This window comes from Peromyscus californicus, unplaced genomic scaffold (assembly GCF_007827085.1).
Source record: "Peromyscus californicus insignis strain IS unplaced genomic scaffold, ASM782708v3 Scaffold_19__1_contigs__length_69161282, whole genome shotgun sequence".
In the NCBI taxonomy this organism is placed as follows: Eukaryota; Metazoa; Chordata; class Mammalia; order Rodentia; family Cricetidae; genus Peromyscus; species Peromyscus californicus.
In genome coordinates this window covers 48794593-48821729 of record NW_026294491.1, presented here as the reverse complement: position 1 = coordinate 48821729, position 27137 = coordinate 48794593, and the positions used below count along the sequence as shown (strand labels likewise).

The window sequence follows — 27137 nt, the reverse complement described above, 5'->3', positions numbered from 1 at the left end:
TTCTACAAAGCCTACTGACGTCCCAGAAGCAGCCCTGAGTGTGGTGGTGTTCAGAATACAAAGGTCACCTCCTGACCCCTTTAGACCACCAAAGAAGAGCTTAAGCATGGGATGAGCAAATCAAGTGCTTGTTTTTCAATACATGTAAGAACATTCTCTCGGAAAATGGAAGACAAACTGCTACGAAGAAGAGGTAGAGGAGCAGACCACAGATGGGCTGTGGTCATCTGAATGAGAGGTTTGGACGGCCAGGTCTACAGTGGGGGAGGGTAGAGAGAGCAGAGTCTCTGCAATGCACCACTCCCTGAGGGCCAATGGACAACTGGTAATCAGGGTACACCTGACGTGCTCAGCCACGGTCTGCACAATGCCCTGACATCTGCTGAATGAGTGCTCCCTCTGGGGCAGTTTTTCTCAGTTTTGATATTGGAATTAGGAACCTTCACTGAACATCCAAACCGGCTTTCTTGTCTCTGAAAGCTCGTTTGTTCCTGACACCTCAAACATTTAGTAATTCCTGTCTTTCAAACAATTCCACTTGCATCCTTCACCTTTGCCTATCTTAAACCCATCCTTCATGGTATCTTCTGTTCCGTTTTCATGTGCTCTCTGTCTTTTTCTGCAGAAATTTGGACATTTATTTATTTATTTATTATTTTATTTATTTTTATTTTTTGGTTTTTCAAGACAGGGTTTCTCTGTGTAGCTTTGCGCCTTTCCTGGAACTCACTTGGTTCACACGCCTCAAACTCACAGAGATCCACCTGGCTCTGCCTTGGACATTTATTTTATTCCACATGGTCACCGAGGAATAAAATAAAATAAAAAGTTTAAAAAAGGTCTTTGAAACCCTGTCCTTCAATGCCAGGCCCTGGGGAATTTAAGAAATGAACTTACCATTTGCTTCTCTAGTTAGATCAAAGTTTAAGGAATTCCTAAGAACCCCAGAAGAGAAGGCAGAATGCCTTAAAATAGACTCAAATGAATTATACAGAAGGATTACATTTAAATCCTTTTACAAACACCATGGCCAATCAACAAATTAGATTTTAATAAATCTAAATAAGAGGCTTTTGCTTCAGCCATTAAATTCCTCTATATGTGAGAGATAATAAACACACATTTGGGAAATTATTGGCAGGAGCTGTTTTACAGGAAAAGAATTTTAAGTAGGTATACTTTGAAAGGTTATAAACATGATTTTATGAGTTATCAAGGAAAAATTCCATATTTGTTAGGTGTTAGGGTCTCTTGGATTAAAATCTAGGAACTGAATTTCTGTCACAGCATGCTGTTTCTCACTTCCAATTTGGAGAAAACAGGTCCTAAGAAAACACATCTTTATCAAATTATCTGAGATACTGTCCAGAGTAGGAAATGCTAAGCTTTTGGAAAAACCTACTGTAGCTACTAACTGGATAGACCCAAGAGATGGGTTTATATAAATTCATTTATGTATTTGCTCTCTCTGTGCCATATGAATAAATGTCTCACATAGCACTGTTAAGGGAGAACAATGTCTTTTCACCCCTGGTTTTAGGGGTTTCAATCCACATTCCTTGGTTCCAGGTGTCTGGGCCTGACCCAGGATATCCTGGCAGCAGGGACAATGATGAGGTTATTGCTTGAAGGTAGGGCAGAAGGGGAGCAGCAAGTTAACACAATAGGTACAGCCCCCAACACAAGACCCCAGTGACCCACTCCCTTCATTTCATGCCCACCTTCCACAGTTTCAAAAAGGCTATTCAAGTTTTAAACCAGTCATAGGTTAAAACACTCATTAAGTCATAGCCCTTATAATGAATCATCCTGGGAATGCACTTAGACACAGTCAGAGGTCATCTTTACTAATACCTCATCTTTGAGGTATTTTCAACGTATTCAAGCTGGCACTTAAGATTAACCATCACAGTTCACTCATTTAATAAACGTTTGTCACGACATATATACTGCAATGGATTGAAGGATGAGTATAACTAAGTCTTAACTCCAGAGGTGTAGAGTGAGGCTGGAAACATAATGCTGCATAAGATGGAAGATGGACACTGATAGTCAGGGATCTAAATGTGGGAATATATGCAGTATACATGCACGTGAGATGGATCAAGTCTTTTGGACCAATGGGGGGCATTGCAGTGGAGGAACAGTGCTTTGGGATGAAGTATCACATGGGACAAGAAGCCATTGATTGACATTGATGAGCCATACGCAGTGTGGTGTTGCAGGTGTGACGAAATAAATCCCAATAAGATAGGAGGAGAATGGAGGGGCCAGGAGAACCATGTTGAAGATCAATGTTTTCTCCAGTTTTGTAAGTTGTAAAATTCTTAAGCAAAATTTATTTTGGAGTTCTACTATACTAATGAAAAAGTAGTGTCCACTAACTGTGATTAAAACAAGGTCCATTCCTTTCATATGGTCACAATTTGAAAAATAACTTCGGTAGACAGTACACGTGGGCACAGATCAGATTTGAATTCTAGTGTTGTCAGTTGAGCTACAGGGCAGATTGGGTTTAATGATGCTAGGCACAGAAATTGTACCTGACAGAGACAGGGCTGAGCTGGAGAACTGAGAGTTCAACTGGCACAGGTAGATGACACATTGGCCTTGTATGGGGTGGACAGAGATATTAGGGATAATTTCCAAAGTTCTAGCATATATGATTGGCTCAACATTACCCAAAAGGACTCAACATTTAAAAAGTCTGCCACTGTGGAATGAGGATGTAGTGAAGCTAACAGAGAATAGGAAATTGGATAAGAGAAAACCTGAGCTCAAAAGAGAACAGAAACAGACGAACATTATCATCAGAACCATTCACTATCACCACTGTGAGCACAGCAGACACTCAAGGAATGCTTACCAAGCACTGGGCTCTGGGTTCAAAGCATCACAGGTACTTTCTCATGTAGCCTTGATAAAAGCTAAGGTGTAGACGTAACTAGAAGTAGAACATTTAAGCCATCCTCCTTAAGGCACTCTTAATCACCTGCCTCTAAGAGAGAGAGAGAGACTGATCTCTCCCAACACAAGATGCAGAAAAATTGAACTCCAGTGCAGGAATTCTGGTTTTGTGGCTCTCAGTGGGTACAGAATGGAAGCTGTGAGGTGCATGTTCAGCATCCTTTCCCTGAAGCTGAGAATGCATAGGCAGTCACAGGCCTGGCATCTAAGTGAATGTGAGTAAGTTTTGTCTATGGTCAAAGAATGTCTTAGGGGAATTAGGAGAAACACAAAGAGGGCTTGGCACAATTTAAGATATCCAAACGCAGAATTTCATTTTGAAAAGGTTCAAGTCTGATCAAAGACATACATCTTCCATTGCCTATAATCTTCTAACTAGGTCTATCTTTATTAAATGTCCCATTGAAAACTACAGAATTAAAATACCCAAGTGGACTGGAGAGATAGACAGCTCAGCTTCTAAAGGCAAGGCTCATGACCAAAAGCACATGTTTAGAAAACTAAAATAAACATAAGACAAAGAGGGGCAACCTTGGAGAGTATGTTTTTTTTTTAATTCTCCAAGACAGAATCCTTCGTATCTTTGACAGTTTTAAATTAAAAGGTAGCTAATTATACAATCCAATACCATACACATAAAAACTTATGAGATCAAACTGTCTAAATATTACTGAGAAAACAGCATGCATACCAAGTAGTTTAGAAGTTTCCATTTCCCAGCTAATGGTGACTTTTGATTGAGTTCTTGTCTTCTAAGACTAAAGCATTTAATCTTTCCATTATGTATTTGATTAGTTTTCAAAACTTTAATCTTTTGTGCTGGATCGAATGGCTTAAGTTTATTTTATTATACTTTGGTACTTTCCATATGATATAATACTAGTTAGTTTAATCTGTTATCAAGTAGGGTTCCAATAATATACAAGTCATAAGGATCAACTGGCATTGTTTCAGACGGTCCACACTTCAAAGGAGGCAACTACATGTCCTTCTGATCTAGTTTTATCTACACATAATTAATATACAACTAACTCACTTCCAAACTCAATGCAAAAGATTGGCTTCAACTGAGAGATTAGCATTTGGTTAACTGTTGTACATTAATGGATTCCCTTTGGTGAAAATACAGGCACTTCATTATATATGGATTGACTAATACCATTAGTCATTTCTCCCTTTAGATTTGTTTGTTTGTTTTTTGTTTTGAGACAAGATCTAAGAATCCATGGCTGCCCTGGAACTCACTAAATACAATAGGCTGGTCTCTAACTCACAGAAATCCCCCTTTCCTCTACCTCCCGAGTGCTGCAGTTAAAAATGTGAGAGCTACCATGTTCTGCTTATTTCTCTCATTTGAATGAATTATATTTAATTTTCCACTGAGACATGCATCCTGGATCTCTTAGAGAAAGGGCCACAAGTTTATGCCCAATCATTCTGTACTGGACATTGGATTAGGTATATTTCTGATTGAGTCTTGGCGACTAAAGGCCACAGAATTCTGTTATAGAAGCAGTGATATGTCTACTTTCAGAGGATATTCTGTACAGGTTATTGTCTAAGCATAAAGACATAACAGACCTGAGCTCTGCCTGAGTCTCCAGAAGAAGTTTTGTTTCAGATTTGTTAATAATGATTTATCTAATAACTTTCTGGGTATGTGATATTGGATTATAACTGAGTAGTCAGGTTGAGAAGCTATCCCTGAGTTATCTCCAAATACACTAAACTTCTTGATTTCTTGTCATTACTTAACCCACCACCACCACCAGAAATAATTTTGTCCAACTCTGCTTCCTTCTGTTAAGTTCTATGGAATTTTTGGAATGATAAAGCACATCACAGACTTTTGGAACAGAACAAAAATATACTTGGGGGAATTTTGGTGACCAGATAAACTATTTTCTGAATTTATCTCTATCTGAAACATTCTTTGCTTATTGCAAAGTAACAAGCAGCATCAAAAATAACCTACAAAACTACACAATTACACATGCTTTCTTTATGGCATAAACTCATGGCCAGTCAATTTGAGTGAAACATGAATATCCTGGTTGAGGTTTTTTAAATGTGTAAAGAGACCAAGGGTCAAAACTGCTTTATAAGAAAAAGCTTCAAATACAATGTAGCAAGTCATAATTAAATTTTACAAGCACATTTTAAGAGAAGAGATAAGATAGTGCATTTGATTCCTTATTTTACTGCCAGCTGGTGAATCTATAGTTTAAATATTGAGTATACTCATCTTTTAAACAGTGGATTACTTGGGCTTGTTTCTACCCCAATTCAAAAGCAAGCAGAGAGCACAGCATGATAATCAGGTCAATTATGTTTCAGCACAGAGTCGGGAGAGACAGCACTTCAACACTTCAGCGTGATTCTGGACAGCAACAGCAAATGCCAGTTTTCACACAAAGTAGACAAGACAGTAGTACCAAATAATTTGCTCATCAAGAATCTTTCTCATATGTTTCTATTTTCCAAGCGGGGAATATTAAAGCACTAGTCAAAACTTGTCAGGAAAGTCAAACATAGGAATCAGACCAATTACAAATTGTCTATAGTAGCTAAGAAGTCTTACATATAACCCAAAATCCAAATAAAACACAATTGGCCACTAATCAATATTTTTAATTTTTAAATTTTACTTCCTTTGAGTTTATATAGATTATATTTATATGAATAATATACATTTTCACTTTGTTGTACGGAAAAAATGTCACATACCAAAATACATTTAAAATCAAATATGTCCAATTTAATTAGGCTCAAAACATGCATCAGATCCATAATTGCTCCCCCTAGGAAATCTGATATTGTTGGGAATGACTTGGAATAAATTTCATTTTTTCCATTTTATCTCCTTTTAGTTCTAATATTAATAGTCCTAAGCTTGTAAGAACATAAATGCAGAAACAATAACACAAAATTCATGTAGAATAAGAGAGAACCACATAATCACCACCACCTACTATCCACTCCTCCCACAAGCATCAATAAACTAGCAGCAAAAATTAGCATAGTCAATCTGGAACAAGCCCACTATGGTTCCAACACCACATGAAATCTATTCTGTAGTTGGTTTCCTGGGGAGAAACAATGCCATATAAAACTTTTCTTTAGTTTTTAATAAGCACACACCAGCCATTTCTCACAATCAGAAATGAAAAGGAAAAGAAGGCTTGTCTTATCTTGCCTCTAACATTCAAAATATTTGAAAACATCAAAAAAAAATACTATGTTTAAAGTGAGGACACCAAAACCTTGCACAGGCCAAAATGGACATGTAAGAAGATTTTGTTTGTTTTTGAACATTCTAGTTTCTGGATATTGCTAACATTTGGATATACACAATCATAATATGGTTGTCATTAGCCATGTCATCAGTGAACAATTGATACTTAGCTAGTAAAAATGAGAGGCGATTTAAGTATAAAATATACACCAGACTATGAAGACTTGAGGTGATAAAAATATTCCATTAATAATTTTATATTAATTACAGGTTTAAATAGTAATATTATAGGTATACTGAGTTAGATATAATATATCTAAATGATTTCAATTGTTCATTTTCACTTTGTTTAAATGTCGTCATTAAAAATGTAAGCTATAGATATGGTTTGCATTGTATTCCTATAGGTCAGGCATGGTGTAGGCCATAACCTTAATACAGTAATAAACAATATAGAAAGTTCTATTTATTAGCTGCACTAGAAGTTTCATGTTACACCACATGAAACGGCTTCAAAAGCATATTCCACACTGAGCATCACTGTTCCCCATAGTCCAATGAGAGGCAGAACCCTAGAATTTAGGGTGTAAAAAGTGATGCGAAGTAAGCATTTTATATGGGAATCTTCAAAGCGGGCTCAAACAGATTCTGGCTTGATTTGTTTTTCCTGGTCCCTGGACTCAGTTTACAATTCCTGCTTTAGGAAAAGGCACTTCTTTTGCATGGGAAGTTCAAAGACAGCCAGCTAAGGAACTGAGACCAGGGACTAAGTGAGCAAGGAGCATCTGAAGCCCAGCACACAGGAAGGAATCAGAGGGATGGCATGGTAACCGAATGTTCACATCCTTCCTCTTTCCTTCTCTCTGCTTCCTTCTTAACTTCTTCCAACTCATCTGAGACTTGTGTTCACCTTCACCTTTCCAGCTCAGGTACTTTCATGCATTCCTTCTTCCTCCCAATGCTCACTGGTCTCTTGCTCACCTCTGGTTCTCTACTCTGGCTCTCGCTTTTCCATTCTGCTATCTACTTCTTTTAAAATTTTACATTACTTGTTCCTAACATGGCCATGTACCAGATTTTAATAAATCTCCTATCCTTTTGTCTCTTTATGAAGAAAAAGAAACAAGAAATAATGTATTAAAAATACCCAAGGACATGAAATTAGTTTTTACTTTTATAGGCTGTCTAAAGGGCTGTTGTTTTGGTTTGTCTTAAGGGTTAGTGGCTTTACTCTTGGGTCTTCCTGGCTGGAGCAATGTGGTTCAAAGAGAAAGATATATCTCCAAGGCCCTATCCAGGCCTAGAATAGATTCTTTGGGTAGGAATTATGAATCTTAGTTGTAAACTAGCAGGATAACCAGACTACTTACAGTCTTCATACATGTGCAATGACTATCTATTGAAAGAAACTTCAAAAAAGAGCATTTGAGGTTTTTTTTTTTGTTTGTTTGTTTTGTTTTGTTTTGTTTTTTCGAGACAGGGTTTCTCTGTGTAGCTTTGCGCCTTTCCTGGAACTCGCTTTGGAGACCAGGCTGGCCTCGAACTCACAGAGATCCGCCTGCCTCTGCCTCCCGAGTGCTGGGATTAAAGGCGTGCGCCACCACCGCCCGGCGCATTTGAGTTTTTAACTTTAACTATTGGTTTTGGTATTTGAAATAAGATTTTTTCTTAATTACTTCTAAAATATTGAGTCCCAGGTAAATTATTTTGAGGCTGAATTTGGTTTCCTGAACTAGTGCAGAATAATTCAGTAGAGATAGTCATTTATTAAAGAAAATAAGGACATTCAGCCAAAATATATTGGTCAGTTCCTAAAAATGGAACATATAGTTCCACACTTTGACAAAAAGTGGTTATGTGCTTAAATAACTACAATGTTGCTTAAGTATCAAAATGCTTTCAGTAAAGAAAAACTTCTGAAAGGGCTAAACCTAGTTGTAAATTCTGTGATTATTGTGTATACACTATTTTGGAGGTAGATTTTTCAATGATGTTATGATTATAATTCATTGATACAGTCATTTTAGTAGTTGGTATGTTAATAAATTAGACCTAAACACAGACATTATGGTGAATTCCATTTGAATGCTACACAGTTGGGACAATAAATAAAAAAATGTTGGTTGTTGGTGTCTCAAGGCTTTGAAAACATACAATTTTGATGTAATGTCTTCTTAGTATTATATCATATAATCTGAGTATTCTGAGTATTATACAGTCAATAGCACTAAAAAACTGTTAGGCAACAGAAGATCCTTTGTGGACTGTAATAGGCTGTACATTTATTAAGAAACAAAAGGAATAATTAAAATCATATATTTTAATAGTTATTTAGAATAAAAACTTAAGACAAACAAGTGACCAACTACATGTAAAACAAACACAAATAGAAGTGGAAGCATTAGCAGTCATACCTTATTGTGTGTCTGGGTCTGTCCAACCAGTATGAGAATATTAGATGAGATGATAGACAGGCAGAAGTTAATTAGAATTATGGACCTCTCAGAGCGGATGTACCTAGTCAAAGAGAGAAAGAAACATGACACAATTCATATTGTGTAATTGGTGGAATTAACTAGAAGGAGCTTTGACCCTAGATTTCATATAAAGAGATGAAAAACCATTTTTCATATATATTTTCTTGGGTACCCAATTTTAGAGTATATGGTATGTGCAAGAAAACTTTAGACTTATTTTTTTTCTGTAGTATGCCATAGTTGACAGAACCTAAATTGTATAATTGAAAAATGTAGTATTTTGTCCTAGATGTATAATATCATGTAAATTCTTGGATGGAATTATATTAATCATTATAATCACCTTCTTACATAGGTATATATATATATATATATATATATATATATATATATATATATACATTTATAATATCTGTATCAACCAATAGAAACTTATTGAGGCCCAACAGTAAAGCCCCATCCAGATTTTGAAGCAATTCTCCTATATACTAGAAAGATGCATTACTTTTTGTGACACCATGAACATCAGTAACTACTCAAGCATTTTATATAGCTAGACTGTTCCTTATATCCTTGAGTATCTCTTTCAAGAAAAAAAAATAGCAAAAGTCTGTATGTATAAAAATGAATGCACTCCTCAAATGATCATTCACTATTAGAATGGACCATTCTTGATGACTGCCATATTTCACCCTTAGAATGAAAACTGCATATATAACATGCTATATGATTTTAAAATGCACTAAGAATGTAAGAAACAGCAAAAACTGTTCAGAATCAAATGTTCTACCAGCTGTTTATCCTGGAACGGTAGCAGCTATTTTGCTTAACTGTACCCTGTGGTAATCACTAAGTAACAATACTATAAGAGAACCTTGTACATGATGTATGGCTCAGCCTCTTCTATTTGTATTATAACATGGGGTCCCATACCACAGCAGGCACAGGATTTTCTGTGCAGTGCTAGATGGAGGAATCAAAGATCTAGACGTACTTTTTCAAAGATATACTCTCACAAAGTTCTTTCTTTCCCCACTTTATCTTTAAAGAGTATGTAGGCAGCAACCACATACTCCAGAAATTAAAGAAAATTAAAGACACCAGTAACGCCAAAACACAAAAATTAGGTTTCATAATGTAAAAGAATTTTTCTTCGCAAGATAAACCCAAATTGGAGTAAGTGAGGTTGACACAGCAAAAATGGGCTTCAAAGGGTGTTGGCCATCGCTCCTGCATTCTGAATATCTAAACATATGATAAAGCGCACACAGGGGTGCTCAAGGTAGCAACAAATATTACATTGTTCTTTTTCTTGTGGATGAATGCTATAGATCTTTTTTGATGTTAAAGGAGTCCATGATAATACAAGCACACATCTTGACACTATCAAAAGGATTTCAGTGACATTTTCTGTTTATAAATAGAAAAAAAAAAAACAGACAGAGTAATAAAAGACCAGTTGGCTGCCCCGAACACTATCGAGATGTTTCCTTTTCTCAACAATACTGAGTCGTATTGTTGCCTTAACTTCTGCTAAGAAATGTTACTACTTTCAGCATTGTCGTATGACATTTTATATTTTAAAGAAAATTTGTGAACGTTTTATGTCAATAAGTTGACTGAGAGGACATGCTGGATTGCTTTTTGAATTAACAGTGTTTCAATCTGGTTGTATGGCTAGATGGAGAGAAAACCGCTTAATGTATTATTATTATTATTATCATCATCATTGTCAACATTATCATGATTACCAATAGTGTTAATAGCAAAGAAAGTGATTATCTCTGAGAATTGAAACTATGAGTATCACAAATGTGAGGCAGGCATTGGCTCTGAGACCCATCTCGAGCCCTGTCAATTGTGAAGGGACATCTGTAGTGAACTACATGGAGCATCTACAAATTTCAGGATAGCATATTATCTATAAAGTACCTCGCATGCTACCACATTTTAGAAATCACTAGAAAAGTTTTGACCCTACATATCTTTATTAGAGAACGAAGCAGGCAGATTCCCAAAACTCTTAGAGCTGAACCAACATGTTTTAGGGTGTATGCACTTGGTGTTTATGAAGCACTTTGAATGAGTCACGCTACAAGATCCATTTAGAAATTCATGAGTCTGGACACTTCTTTCAAGTTGTAATTATTATTTCAATTCTCCTATGGAGAGGGGATGACCATTTAATTCTTAGGAATACAGAGTTGTGCTATTTCTTGGTACTCTTTTCTATAACTTTCAACTTCAGGATAGGTTTTTGATAGACTCTTTAATGATTTTCAGAAATTTCTAGAACTCTGTTGTAGCAAGTGACTGTCCTGCCATTTCTGAATTTAAGAACACTTCCGGTGGATCAACAAATGTATCATATACTAATATTGGCTATTTGTGTGTGTGTGTGTGTGTGTGTGTGTGTGTGTGTGTGTGTGTGTGTGTGTGTGTGTCTGTGTGTGTGGAGAGAAAGAGAGGTGTATGGCACATGAGCAGAAACTGTTGAAAATGGAATACAAAGATTCCAATGGGATAAGAATTACAAAGTTATCAGGATTACCTAGTATCTTAGCCAATTGCTTCATTTTTAAGAAAGACATCATCATTAACTCAATTTGGGAAGTTGGATTCTTCTAAGCCTGTCAGTTTGTTTTTCCAGGACAACAGCCTGATCGAGTCTCGACCATACAATTCTATTATCAACAACGTCATCCCTACAGTGGGCATTTTTCAAGTTTCCTCTCTTCTACCACTCTTCCAATGTTTCCCTGCTGTCCCAAACTATCACGGTGATGAAGAACTTCTGTTATGTACCTGGGCCAAAATGTATACAGACTTTCTTCTCTCACAAAGCATGAATAATCCTAATATCTTTGACAATTTAGATATATTTTACAATTAATTCTTCCTTCCAAAAGAGTGAAAGCCATAATGGACAGTAATGTTTTATTTAAATGTCAATATTAATCTAAATAAGTATCCATTATTAAACAGTAACTGATTTTTAATTTTTTAGATGTTTGTATAAAGCCCTAGGTAAACATAAAAGTCTTTGAGGTAGGCACATCAACTTTTGCAATTTTAAATATATCAAATATTCAGGAAACAATAGGTAATTATCTGTATACTAATGTAATACTGCACTTTAGACCACCTTAAAAATGACAATAAGGGGTTGGGGATTTAGCTCAGTGGTAGAGCGCTTGCCTAGCAAGCACAAGGCCCTGGGTTCGGTCCTCAGCTCCAGAAAAAAATGACAATGGTTATGAGGCCTTTAACTGCTAAAATTATAAAATCCACTTAAAAATTTGGTCACATGTTACATATACATTGTCAATACATGAGTAGCCATACCAAACCTCACAGACCCAATTCTTACTAGTATCCTAAACAATTAACTAGAAATTACTCAAAAAAATATTAAATTTCTACAGATTATTAAATAGATGCAATTTAAAATATGAGAGAACAAAAATTTCCCAACATTTCCTTTTCATAGTTTTATGATATTCTTTTATCAAACTTGTCAAACTCTGACTCACAGCAAACACTGAAGTACATGACCTTTTGTAGAGAACATTGGGATTTTGTTAACGCTTTTAACATCAGAGAAGGATTCACTCATTGTGCAGGACATACTGACAGCATGTTTGGCACTTGAGAACTGGATATCCTCTTCCTGTAGAAAGAACTTTGACTGTACCAATTAAGTTCTGAGGTTTCACAGCAGCTGACATAAACAATACATCACAGAGAAGGAACTTGTGACATAAGAACATTGTGCTTACATGTGAAGAATGTGTTGAAACATAGAGTAATGTGAGCTAGAAGAAAGGTATGCCTGTGTGTTTTGTTTGTTTATTTTTACCACAGACAAATAAAGGGAAGAAAGTTAGGTCAATACAGTTCCTGTGTGTTCCAGTTCTATTACAGAAGTTCCAATACTACTATAAAAGTGCTGCTTTCAATATGTGAGGAAGACAGTGGACATGCGTTATTGCATTCATTGTTTTCACACACAGACACCGAGGTCTCCATCTCAAGTCTACTCATTAACTACATACCTCCATAGGGCTGCATAGACAACTGCTAGGGTGATCAAGGCAAGGCAGGAGAGGCCGCTGCCTACTATTAGAGTTACTGAAGGGGTCCCAGAAGATTCCATGACCTGTAAGTTAGGGGGAAAAAGGGAAAAGAAAGAGAAATTTCACATGACTAAAAATAAATTCTAGACTCAAGAGAAACTAAGCTATAACTCAAGAATAGCATAAATAGTTGTTATAGTTACCAGATAATTAACCATAGAACACTCAGTTCACATATTCTCAAGCTCTAAAAGGACTAATTCTAGCTCCCCTTTCTCTTACACTGTGAAGTCATAAAGTCTTCAGAGTTTAAAATGTTTGGTGACAGCCCATTACTTAAAGTTTTCTAAAGGACCCCAAACTACAACTTAATCATCATTCATAGGTGAAATTTTCTTTGAGTGAAATCTGAAGTAGCATTTTTTTCCCCTCAACTAAGTACAGTTTAGTCATTTTGCCATTGGACTCTTGGTAAGATTTACCTTGCTACTCTCATTTATAAATCATTATGCTATGGTACACAGTGACTGGAAAAAAATGGAAACTTTCAGACTTTTGACAACTTTGTTTGGAGTCAAGTAATCTCACATTAAATTCTACTTGCTTGGCTTCCAAGTATACAGAAGAAAATGGGGTGCTATACTTAAGACCTTAAAATATGTTTTTTTCCTATGAACAAAGTATGTGGAGATAATTTGCATAGCACCAGTATCAGTCCCTAAAGCCATGACCTTGAAAAATAAGCTTATATCTTTTAAAATCTTTTATATAAATAGTACAAACACCCACTGATCCAAATGGCTTCTTTTCTTAGACAGTAGCCTGACCATACCTAATGAAATCAGCTGTTTTTCATAAATTTTCATATTAGAAGTTTGAAGCAATGCACTAAGTATGCCACAAAATCTGTATCAAATTATTAGTTATATGCATCATTAAAACAAGTAAAAGGAGTGATTCTTTTTAGGCCAAGTTTAGGCAGAAAGTCACATTTTATCAGGATACTTATTTGTTATTATTTCTATTTTCTGTAAAATTTTCTCAAAATACATTTGGTGAGAACATCCTTTTTCTTTTTGGACTGTTCTGTACAGCTCTCTGTTTCAGAAACTATTTCTTTTTTCTTTTTCTTTTTGCAAAAAATCTACATGCTTTTAAGGAACGCTCTTACAGTTCCAAACAACCATGTCTCCATGAAAACTTAATTTGATTTAAAAATACACATGTATCCAAGGACACCCTCAGAAAACCTGTACTGAAATATCCAATGCAGATATGCAATGTGTTCAGCTCTAGTGTCTGGGGTCTTCTTTCTATCCTAACAGCACTGTCACAAATTCCCCCAGAACAGCTTTCCAGCTTTAAAATAAACGTTGAGTTGGCAATTATTTTTATTTGAAAGTTTGCAGAATATTAGTGACATCAGAGTACATCTTCAATACTATACTGCAAAAATAGCAAGTTATAAGACATAAAATTGAGTGGAATTTAGTTATCGCACACCAACTAGAATTCATTTCATCAAGCTACTGTAGCTGAGGAGAAGAACCCGATTTTTTGCCACCCGGCAACCTTTTCTATTTCCCCCTTTGAAATGCAGTTCCCTGGAGAAATACTCGCCACAATGTCCCTGCCTTTGCATTAAAGCCGTGTTTTCCCTTTGTTACTTACTATTTCTCTAGGTTGCTGAGCCAAAATGGCGAAGGTAGAGAGCCGATCACATAAGCATTTCGTATGGGATGCATCGGTAAGCACAGTTTTACATCCCTGGGTGGACCACGTTCCCAAAGACTCGTTCCTGCAAAGGGGGTGGAGGGGAGATCGGGATAAATACGCCTGACAGCCAAGTCCGTAAAGAAGAAAATGCAGTTTAATTGAGAGAATCGCCTACTGTAATTCCCGTACAGGAAAAAAAAAAATCTACTTGTTGTTGAACAGGACGTAATTTAGATGCATCTCCAGTAATGCAAGGCGAGAGTGGGAAAAAGGCAAGCAGGCGGTGGTGAGGCGTGCAGGGAGCTGTCCAGCGCCGGAGGTGCTGAAATCAGGACTAGCTCTGTCCAGCCCTCTGCGAGGAACGGCGGCAGCAGCGGCACCAGCAGCCGCCGAACGTTGGCAGCCACTTGCTATGTTCATCGGATCGTTTCAAACACTCAGAGTGTAAAGAGGCTTTTCATATTTTCATACCAGCTCTGATTCCAGGCCCGTGGTTTGGACCGTGAATGCTGGCTTTTTTAAAAAAAAAATGCGGATTTCTCCGAAAAGCCTGCCTAAAAGGTTACATAGCTTGGGTTGGGTGATAGGATCTTCTCCGCTGCTGGAAAGGGATTTTTCTTCCCTTTAGAATTAGCTGCTGTGAAAATTTCACCCTGGAAACGGGAAGAGGCATCAGCTGGTTCCGACTCTCACTGCCTTTGCCTGGTATCCAGGGGAGGGGTGGGTTTCACATGTAAGCTTCCCATTCCACACTTCACTTAGTCCAATGCCTCTCTGAAGCCCTTAATATTTCTTCCCCTCAAGACTCTTTGTCCAGGCGCAGAAACACTGCGCTAATCCCAAGTCCACTGATTATTTAGAATAAACCCACCCCAAAGTCCAGCAGGATGGGGGAGGGGTCTGGTTCAATTTTTTTTTCTTTGGTGTAGCCATTTAAAATGCTCAAGCATATGGTTTCTTTCCCACCCCAGCAGAACAATAAAAATGGTATCAACCTACGTCTTGTTAGTAGAGCTGGTGGCGATGGGGGAGAGCCCTGTCACCCCCTGCCGAACTACTCTATAGAAAGAGAGAAAAGCGGGGAGCTGCAAGGCTCAACCAATCAACTTTATTATCATTACACGTGCTCTGGCTAGAATGCACCAATTGTCACCGCCCCTCCCCCAGGCATGGAAACTCTCCAGCTAGGAAACCTGTATGTATGAGTGTATTTAAAATTTAAGCCAAGTTACTATATATGTTAAAAATGACTCTGAAACTTGAAGGAAAAACAAAACAAAACAACCTCATGGCTTAGTGTTAGTTTCTATGTACTTGGGGTTTTGCCTTTTACATTTCTTAATGCCTCAGGCCACTGGATTAAATGTTTATACAGTGTGTTTGAGATCAGTGAAGGTTTCTTTCTGTCACTTAGATGTCTAACTTAAGCTACAGAGTACAGTTTGCACTGTCCCATTTTGGTGTGTATATGTTGTGTCTTTTTAATATTCATGGGTTGAGATTAAAAAAGGGACACACTATATTTGAGAACCATTAGGTAAAATTACGACCAATTTTAACGAAAAATCTCAAAGTCTTGGCCACATCAAAATTTTGTAAGTCTTCCATGATATCACTCAACCATGCCAAATTATATTTTAAAACTAAAGCTAGCTTTACTTCCAGTATAACTGTTTCAAATGATAAATTCTACCTAATCATAGGCATGTAGCAAACAACTTATTTCATTAGCTATATGTCTTTTGTCGTGTGTGTGTGCGCGCGCGCGCGCGCGCGCGCGCGCGTGTGTGTGTGTGTGTGTGTGTGTGTGTGTGTGTGTGTTGTGTGTAACCAACAATCAAGGCCAAATGAAAAACATTTATCTCAGCTGGTCAAAGTTCAAAGGAAGAAGATACACTTAAGAATATTACATGTTTTAAAACACTCCAACTGTGTTATTAACTATGGATGGCAGGCTTACTTAATGCAGTAACTGTCCTCTCAAGATGGAGTCTATTACTTATGACTTCCACACGATGAATTTAAGTCCAATAAATGAATCCAGTATCTTAACAAGAAAAAGACCTTTACTGGAAATAAGACCTCAAAGGAGACAACATTACATATGCATATACATGTAATGAGAGTTCATCGCTCAAGATATTAGCATCTATATACTCTGAATGTCAGATGCAAAGTGTGGACTCAATACAGTGTTGCTAGACTCTGAAGATCATGTAAATTTTACAAGACATCTTTAGAAAAGTGGGTCCATCTGCTTTTCTCTGTACAATGATTGCATGACTGACCTCCACTAGCCCCAGGCAAAATTGAGAGGTAACTAACTCTGGTTTCTAAGTGACAGTCCTTCACTCTTCCCTGTGCTCCTTCTCAACGTGCTCCATGTCTTTTTCATGTGTATCCTCTTGAGACTATATCACCTTTGACCTTTCTCTAAAATAGCACCTCTGTAATGACTTTATCTTATGTACAATAATGTATGAATTACTAAATATGGGTTATCATGCTTTCCCTTATTTAAAAGAAAAATGCAAAACACAATGTGCTAAATCTGGTATGAAGACGCCAGAATTTGGAAAAAGTGGTAGGAGAGATGATCTGAAAGGTGAGAGAGGAGCTGTCAAGTTCTACATCTGGTTACTATTAAAAGTTGAGTCATAAAAGAGTGATGTCATTCTGATGCTAAAATATGTATCATTTCATACAACACCTTGCAATTTTATGACTGAAAACTCCTCTTTTGAGGGGGCAAGCTCCCACCTAGATCATGCTGACTTCAAGATCCCTATGTAGCCAAGGATGACTGTGAACTTCTGATACACCTGCCTCTACTTACTGGGATTATAGGCATGTGCCACCATGCCCAGTTTATATAGTGCTGGTGATTCAACTCAGAGCTTTGTGCATGCTGTATAAACACTAGTAACTGAGCTTCATCTCTAGCCCCATAAAACACTTCAGTTGGTTTTCAATCACTAGTGTATTTCTAACAGTTATTATAAACCCTCTGGTATCTTTTGCCCATATTTTCAAACGTTCCAAGGCTTACTCTCACTGTAGAACACTCTTTGAAAGCATGGTACACATGTCTGATTGATTTCAAGGTTATATTGTAGAGCAAAGTGGTAAGTGGTTGAGCTAATGTGAAGCAAAACAGCTGTCCTGTGCTGCATAGGACACGGTTTTTCAAACATGCTCACTGTTCTGGCCACTACACTATTATTCCTGTGTCATAATTTGCCTGCTACAATACAAGGTGTAACTTTAATTTTCTTTTTAATTTATGAAGCTTAGGTTGTCATTCACAAGGGAAACATCAGGTACAGTGAAATATGTGTGAAATGTAAAGATAGAATATGAGTAACAGACCAATGATGTCAGAAGTAGATGCAATGATGATACAGGCAACTATATTATCCCGAAAATCTTACATTTCTTTTTCATAATGTCTTTCTGTATATCATGCAATTTTTTTCAAATAATCTTTAAACATAACTATGCTTGCAGAAATTCTACACAACCAGTGGATTCTTTGTTGGCTACACCTACATTCATCAGTGTAAGCTATTAGCTGTCACCTGCACATGTCTTTCTTCCTATTATTAGGCTGGCTAAAAGAAGGAGAACATTTTCCTGCCCCAAGGATTTAAAAGTGAACCGAAAATGCAATAGAATGTAAGAATAAGGAATCTAATTGTGTTTGCTTTATAACAATATTTATTTGAAGTCTTTATCCAATTTTCTAAGTATCTACCTGGATGATTTTTGGATCTCAGTACTGGTGGCAATTTTAAAATTTATTCTTTAAAAAATATAGCATTTGCATATATCCTCTATTGCTTAAAATTACATAAAAACTAAATTGAAGGGGCAATTATCTGCTGATTGTTATAAAATCTATGTAGTTTTTTTAAAAAGACTAGCAAAATTTGTGGTGATACATTTCAAAACTGTTTCCGGATATTGTGGATTTAATCTTATGAAAATCAGTACAAATAGATAGTCCACTTTGTTATTCTACAAATCAGCCATCCTTTTTCATGTATCTCAGGATACTGTTTTTAATAGGAGTTAAAATTTAGGAAGTTTATTACCACCTGGTATATTGAGCCCACTTACTTAAAAATCGAAAGTTACAACAGTGACTTTTAATATACAGTTTCTGATTACACTTCCTTCTCAGGAAGATTTATACCTTCTTTATGCAGCATCACAGTAGAAAAAAGACAGCTTCAAGCAGATGAGAGGTAGCAATGCGTAGCTCCCTCCCAACAGTACATCTTCTGAAGGAACCCACTTTCTAATAGTTTGTTTCTAAGACTTAAGGGATTGACAGTATTTCTTTAAACATACATTGCATACAAAGAGTTATGTATAAATGGTTATTGTGATAAGTTGCTTATAATCTGCAGATTTAGAGAGTTCTAATGAGAAACTGACCTTAATTCTGAATAGAAAGTCTTTGACTATAGTCTTTACATTTTGGGACCCTGTAAATCCTGAGAGCTTGCTATCTGTAGCAATTGGTACTATTGTCAAAACAGGATGAATCATAAAATCAGAGTTTTGCTGTTACCTAAGTGACCATTTAGCACATTGGTTTTCAACCCTTGTTGTTCATTAAAATCACACAGAAGGCTTCAAAAGCTGGAAGTGGGTGGGTCTTGAGCATGATTATTCAGCACCACTGGTCTATCATGAACACTTAGTTTTATGGATAAGGAAAACAAAGCAGTAAACTTAGGACACTTGTTTTAAGCAAGAATAAAAAAGCCAGGTTTGTTCTCTTATTCCCAGGCTAGGGATTTCTTTAAATGTATTTATACTTTTACTGTTATTGTTTTAAAGTATGTGTGGGTGTGGCTGTTTGCAAGTGAGTATTTGCACATGAGTGCAGGTGCCCACAAAAGCCAAATACATTGGATCTACTGGAGCCAGAATTGGAGTTCAAGTGGTTTGGACGTGCCTTCTTAGGTTCTGGGAAATGGGTACTATGGAAGAGCAACAAGTGCTTTTAACTGCTGAGACATCTCCCTAGACCCCTATTGATTTTCTTTTTAAATGTTAATTTTTTATCATAATATAAAGTCACAAGATTCCTCCAACTTCATCCTACTGAGTGGTAGGATTATAGCTGCAAGGTACCAGACCTAGTTTCTAATGTGTTTTAAAATAATATATAATAAAGCTGCCCTATGACATGTCTATGATATAAAAACCACATCTAAATATGATATACATATATATTTTATATATAAAGATTATATACATCTTGTTTGAATCCCTGATTTGCTGCTTTACACTTAGTAGAGACTTACTGAAAAAAATGTTCCATTAACTTAATGATTTTTTGGACAGTTTTAGGGAAGCTTTTTCCTCCAAGTTCACTGTCTTACCTCTAATCTACTTGCTGTCCTTTAGAACCAGACAGACATAGAATCTGTGGAGTACCAGTGACTCTTAATAGACTCATCTATTTGCCTCTGGCTTCAGTCATCATTTGGTGATAATCTCTGAAAGATTCAACATCTCTTTGGTAATTATGTTCATTCCAATTGAGAGGCCCACGTCAATACATGTTTATTGAATGATGTTCAAATGCTTGATGAGGGAGAAGACACATAAAAATAAATAAATGTAATTGTTTAAAGAAAACCGAAAGCCTGTTAAGGATGACTACCAGCAATCCTAGAATATGTTTCTGCATTATTAAGTCAACAAATTATTGCAGAAAATGCTGTCGGGTCTGCCCTCAACGTCTAAATCACCAGCATCTCTTGCTTGACTCAGTCTGCTGCCTGGTGTATTGTTTCCATTTTTGCCTCCTCTCTCAAGTCCAACCCAAGCAGAGGGGCCAGAAATATTCTAGTGTCAAACTATATCACTCAGTAAAAATTCTGCCAATTATTTTTGTCTTTTTTTGTATTTTTCATTTCCCACCTCGGGCTCACAGTGAAACACGAAGTCCTTACAATGGTCTGCAACCCCTGCACTCTTTTGCTCCCCACTGTCCCCCCCCCCCCACCATCTCTTAAACACTTGTTTTTGCATGTCATTTCCAGCTACAATGAGCTCCTTGTGGGCTCACGTTGGCATGCTGTGTTGGCTAGTCCCTCAGCTCAGAATGTACTTTTCAGTTGTAAATACACTGTTCCCTAACAGTGGGAAGGTCTCTGCCTTCATCGAATCCTATCTGAGTCCTGGTCACTGACTAGACAGTGTGAGATAATAACTCTCCATCCATAGTTGGTTAAAAAAAATTGTACAGATTCTGTTTAATTCTGACAAATAGAGTTGTTGTAAACCAATGATACTCAGTTAGTTTGCTCTGTAACTGTAACATTGGAAAAAGTACTCAGTCTTTGAGATCCTCTTTGCTCTTACTCTGAGCTGTTGCCCATTGCACATATCACATTTGGTTTTCTTTCTTTCTTTCTTTCTTTTTGGTTTTTTCGAGACAGGGTTTCTCTGTGTAGCTTTGCGCCTTTCCTGGAACTCACTTGGTAGTCCAGGCTGGCCTCGAACTCACAGAGATCCGCCTGGCTCTGCCTCCCGAGTGCTGGGATTAAAGGCGTGCGCCACCACCGCCCGGCTTCTTTCTTTCTTTTTTATTTATTTGTTTTTAGGTTTCTTTTTATTTTTTATTTTTCGCCAGGAGGTGGTGGTGCACACCTTTAATCCCAGCACTTGGGAGGCAGAGGCAGGTGGATCTCTGTGAGTTCAAGGTGAGCTTGAGCTACCAAGTGAGTTCCAGGAAAGGCGCAAAGCTACACAGAGAAACCCTGTCTCGAAAAACCAAAAAAAAAAAAAAGATTTTTTTTTATCATTTTACATACTAACCACAGATCCTATCCCTCTCTCATCACTCCCTCACCCCAGCCTTCCCACCACGAACTCTCCATTCCTTCCTCCAAAAGGGTAGGGGCTCACATGGGGAGCTGACAAAGGCTGATACATTCAGTTGAGGCAGGATCAAGCCCCTCCCCACTGCATCAAGGCTGAGCAAGGTGTCCACCATAGGTAATGGGCTCTAGAAAGCTGGTTCATGCACCAGGGAGATATCTTGATAGAGGGAGACATTATGGGGTTAGGGAGAAACCTGGTGCTAGGGAAATTCCCAGGAATCCACAAAGATAACTCCAGACTAGACTACTAGCCATAGTGGAGAGGGTGCCGATACTGGCCTACCCTGGTAATCAAATTGGTGAATACCTAACTGTCATCACAAAGCCTTCATCCAGGAACTGATGGAAACAGTTGCAGAGATCCACAGCTGAGCACCAGGCCGAGCTCTGGGAGTTGAAGAAAGGGAAGAGGTATTATATGAGCAAGAAGGGTCAAGATCATGATGGAGAAATCTACAGCGTCAACTGAACCAAGCTCCTAGGAACTCAGGAACTTTAGACCGACAGCTGTGGAACCTGCATGGGACCAGACTAGGCCCTCTGCATATGTGAGACAGTTGTGTATCTTGGTCTGTTTGAGGGGTCCCTGGCAGTGGGATCAGGATCTGGTGTATGAGCTGACTTTCTGGAGCACATCTGATTTTCATATGGATACAACTCATACTGAGCTTCACAGATGATGGCATGTATTCACAAATTGAACCCTGCCTCAAGCACTTCAATTGGTATCATTTTTCCAACAGCTCAAACGATCATTAGAATCTTTTGCACTAAAGCAATTTTAAGATATAATGCTCTTGCATAGTATCAATTACAGTATAATGTAAGTACAACTTTTATATGCACTAGGAAACCAAGAACCTTTGTGTACCTTTACTGAAATGTTGGCTTTATTGTAATGATCGGAACCATTCATAATATCTTAAATTGAGTGTTTTAAACCCAGCTTTGGTGGACTTCGATATTAGATTATAAATTTTATGCTTATTTCTGTATTCTGATTCCAAAATTGCCATTGACACGCACAGGGCAGCTGCTTAATGGATATTTTTTGAGTGAACATTTAGTACAGATTTTGACTTATATATAGATGGATGTTCCTTCATTTATGTATGACTTAAACAAATATTTGCCCCCTCCCCCAGGCAATGGGCTAAGTCATTTTGGGGGTGTTACAATTCCACTTTGCCTTTTGGCACTTGAGAGCCGCCATAGACATTTTCTTTCAGGTACAATTGTCGCTGCCATTTTGTCATAAAATACACATTGAAACCAAGAATATGTCACTCTTGTGATAACCCAGTATCACTTACAAGAATGGTGGCACCGGTTTCATTGCCAGGAACATTTTTTTTGTAACTGTTTTAAATTAAAAATAATGAGAGTAGAAAGGAGTGGGGCACAGTATTCAGGAAGATAGGTTATAAATATGTATAAGTGCTTCATCATGATTTATTAATAATTAAAGGTTAAAATATGCTAGCTGTCACAATTAATTATGCAATAAGCAAATAATAATAATAATCCTATTAATGAAAATAACAGCTAACATTTTATTGAGTATCTACTCAGTATTAGGTACTCCAGTGGAAACTTAAAACATATTTTTAAAAAATGCTTTTTAAAAATCTTTTTTCCTAGCCAGATGGTGGTGGTGTACACCTTTAATCCCAGCACTTGGGAGGCAGAGGCGGGTGGATTTCTGTGAGTTCAAGGCCAGCCTGGTCTACAGAGTGAGATCCAGGCCAGCCAGGGCTACACAGAGAAATCCTGTCTCAAACAAACAAACAAACAAACAAAAAACAAACCATAAATAAATAAAAATAAATAAATAGTTCTTAAACTGAATGGTACATGGTGGTGAGAGATGCCTGGTGATGATAGTTCTAGCTACATGGAAGGCTGCAGAAAGAGGATCATTGGAGTCCACAAATTTGACAACAAACTAGGCAACAATATAGTGAGCTTCCTATATCCCATCTCAAAGCATTGAAAAAAAATGCTGTTTGCACATAGAAAAACCAGGATAAATGGAGCTTCTGCCTCCATCTAGGATATGAAGACATGAGCAATAACAGTTTAGAGTTAAAAGTTGCTTGAATCTCTCAGCCTAGTTAATATGCCTACATAAGGCCTGGAATGCCTATCTTTGGTGCTATTGTTTTGTCTTGAAAAGAAATAAATGGAGTCAAGAGGCTGTGACTTTCCTAAGGACACCCAGATGACACCCGGCTGTGCCAGGATGTGAGGCCAGGATTTGAGCTCCCCATCCTCTGTCCTGTCAGCATGGGGTAACACAGTGAGAGAGCACAGCCAAAGTTAGAAACACAGGGAGAATACTCCAAAAGGGGAAAAGAATAGTGAGAACTAAAATCCAGTAGAAAAAAGAAAACATACGGGGAGGATTTCATGAACAAAGTGAGTTGGTCCAAGGTCAAATTATAGATGTAGTTTAAGAAGGGTTATTGTGAGCATGGAGGAGGCTACCGAGAACACTGAGAGAACAGTAGAGAGGTCAGACAGAAATTAAATTGCTGGAAGTTACAAAAAGACCTGTGTGACATCAAAGAGTTCAGCAACAGAAGGGAAAAGACTGCACACAAGTCAGGTAACCCAAAATGAAATCATTGTGAAATCAGCCTTTATTTCATGGTGGTCTGTTATTTACTTGTCTGTTGCTGTGATCAAACACCGTGATCAAAGACAACTCATGGAAGAGTTTATTTGGTCTTTAGATTCCAGAGGGATAGGAGTCCATCATCACAAGGAGACAGGACAGCAGGAGACAGGCATGGCAGCAGCATTGGGAGGCTTAGAGGTCACATCCTCAACCATAAGCACAAGCAGAGAGTGAAGTAGAAGAGAGGTGAGGATTGAAACTCAAATCCCGACCCAATGGTGCACTTCCTGTCACAAGGCTACACCTCCTATCACTTCCCCAGATAGAGATGCCAAGTGGGGACCCAGTGTCAAAATGCCTGAGCCTACGGAGGAGGGCATAGTCTCACTTAAGCCACCAGAGGTATCAATATCCTAACATCTCGAGATGTGGATTAAACGGTCACCAAGAAATAAAAATAAGAGGCAGCAAGGAAGAGAAAGAACTTTCCAAATTGATTCCGAGCCATAATCACAATGATAATGTTAAAAAGGAGAGAGAAAAGTTATCTTGTATAGAAACTACAATGGGAAGAACATCATTTGTTTTCAATAAGATAGTAGAAAATCCAATATCAAAGTTTCATTATGCCACTCTTGCTTTTCTCAGAAATTTCTAAAACTTTTGTTTTGCTCATTTTATGAGGCATAATTTGGACTGTGGGTTTAAAAAAAAAAAGAAGAAAAATCATTTGGAAATAGAAATTTTTTTTTTTTTTTTTTTTTTTTTTTTTTGGTTTTTCGAGACAGGGTTTCTCTGTGTAGCTTTGCGCCTTTCCTGGAACTCACTTGGTAGTCCAGGCTGGCCTCGAACTCACAGAGATCCGCCTGGCTCTGCCTCCCGAGTGCTGGGATTAAAGGCGTGCGCCACCACCGCCCGGCTGGAAATAGAAATTTTAATGACACTGAAAATGTTGGTAGATTTCAGCTAACTGAAGTTTGAATGGCAAGTCTAATGAACCACAAAATATATTTTATTTCTATACATAGCTAGAGCAAGCAAGACTTTCAAAGTTGTTTTTGAGTGCTGAGTGTAGGCAGGGATAGGCAATAAATTATTTTATTTATTTTCAAAGCGTTATAAAATGCTTTGGACATTGAGTGTTAGCTAATCTCAAAATCACAAAACAATTCACTCTATTTGGATTTATTTCCCTCAAAAAAGCTGTTTATCTGGGCTGGTAACCAATTTTTTAGCCTGACATAATTTGCAACAGCTGAGATGCACAACCCTGAAAAAGCAGAATTATTGAAATAAAATAGAACACATTTAAACATATGCTACTTTCCCCACTACTTAATAATCTGGACAAAAAGCCAGTCCTGGATTTGAGTAGACCATTGTAAAATAATAATAAAGTGCATCCAAGGTCCCACTAATTTAATATTAGCTCACTCATTTCCTGATCCTAATGGTTTATACTTCATATTCTTTTTGTACAGGATTAATCCCAACTTTAATACACATAGTAAAAAGAGTGGAAATAAATTTGAAAAGACAATACTGGTTGCCTCTGGGTACTGAGTTACAAGTATTATTCTTTGCTCTTTTATAATTTTTAGGCTTTTCTGTTTATCCTAAGTAACTATATTATCTTTATCACCAGAAACTCTTGAAATTCAAAAAAAGAAAAAGGCTTTAATCCCAGCACTTAGGAGACAGAGCCAGGCAGATCTCTGTGAGGTCAAGGCCAGCCAGGTCTACAGAGCGAGATCCAGGACAGGCACCAAAACTACACAGAGAAACCCTGTCTTGAAATATCAATCAATCAATCAATCAATCAATCAAGGAAAAGGAATAAGACAAAATCAAGCTAATATCTGAGTGATAGTGTGCATTTGTAGAAAATAAATTCCTTCTTAAGGACTTTTATGACTTAAACCAAATTCCTCCTTCACAAGAAAGTTAAAGATGTATCTGAAAAGGAAATATTAATATATCTTTCAAAAGGTACATGGCATTCTATGTGGATTAGGGATATGAGTATTCCAATATTAAATAGGGTCTCTTTTATTCTCAAGTGTTAAGTTATTTTGTAGCATGTGGATATTTTCTTTTATACCACAGTAAGGTTTATGGTGTGTTGAAGTGATATAACAATAGTTTGGTTCACAGATTATGACTTATTTTATTCCCATTGATTACATACGATGACTCCATCAGAAAATGATCTTTTTTTTAGTTACACAAATAATCTTTACCCATTTATGGTGATAAGGCAAACAGATAACTTTAAAATATGTCTGTTATTTTGAATGTCTAGGAAACATACCTGGTAAAACAGACTATACAGGTCTAGATGCATTAAGGCCAACCATTTCTCAAAACATCTGTGCTACATATCTTGGAAAGAGAGTACAAAAGCTGTGGCTTTCCCCATGATACCTTGCAACTCTAGGGCAACTCACTACATCATTAAAACCTTAACTATCAAATACACATTGGAAGCATTTTCACAAAGCAGCAAAAGTTCTAGCTATGATGCCCAACAGTCTTTGATGACGTCATAACAATAAATTCAAAGGAATCACTAAGCAAGTATTTCAGAAGCCTCATAGTCATTACATACACGTGCACGTGCCTGTAGCTCTTACCCAAATCTGGAAAAGGAGTTGTAGTTCTAAACAACTTGTTGCTAAGACAAGGAATTGAAGGGCTAGTTAAGGCTGTAGCCTTGAGTCACTCGAAATCTTTATATATTAGTTCTGCGAGGGCCAAGAAAATGCAGTTGGTCTATCAAAATCACTTTAAAAAGAAGTTGGAAGGGTAGATCTTGAGATAACTATTCTTAAAAAATACGACCAATTATTGCCTACAATGATAATGCAAAAAATGTTCATTGGACATTTTATTTAGTTGAAATGACAATCTGAATGCAACCATATTTTTTGAACTGTGAGCAGGGGTCCCAAGTATTAGAGAGATGTGTCTGTGCTCACGCTGTTTTGTCCATTTTGGAAACCTGGGTGGAAACCTGGGAGAGGGAACAGGGATGAGAGGAGCAGCTGAACAGAACAGGGTTTTACTAATCACAAACACGCAGAAATAAGACAAAGTGAGGTCTAAATATCCTAGTAAAATGTTAACTAAGAAAGCAATAGG

General features: G+C 37.3%; 1 protein-coding gene across 4 annotated transcripts in view; it reads right to left on the bottom strand.

Moving 5' to 3' along the window:
• The window catches only part of Adgrb3 (adhesion G protein-coupled receptor B3), a 728503-nt gene that overhangs the window by 134550 nt on the left and 566816 nt on the right, over positions 1–27137 (bottom strand). For all 4 annotated transcript variants that reach the window (XM_052745258.1, XM_052745256.1, XM_052745257.1 and 1 more), the window contains 3 exons: positions 14427–14553; positions 12735–12838; positions 8617–8719 (listed from right to left, as the gene is read on the bottom strand). In XM_052745258.1, coding sequence (XP_052601218.1) covers positions 8617–8719; positions 12735–12838; positions 14427–14553 — 334 coding nt within the window. The remainder of the gene's footprint in view (positions 1–8616; positions 8720–12734; positions 12839–14426; positions 14554–27137) is intronic.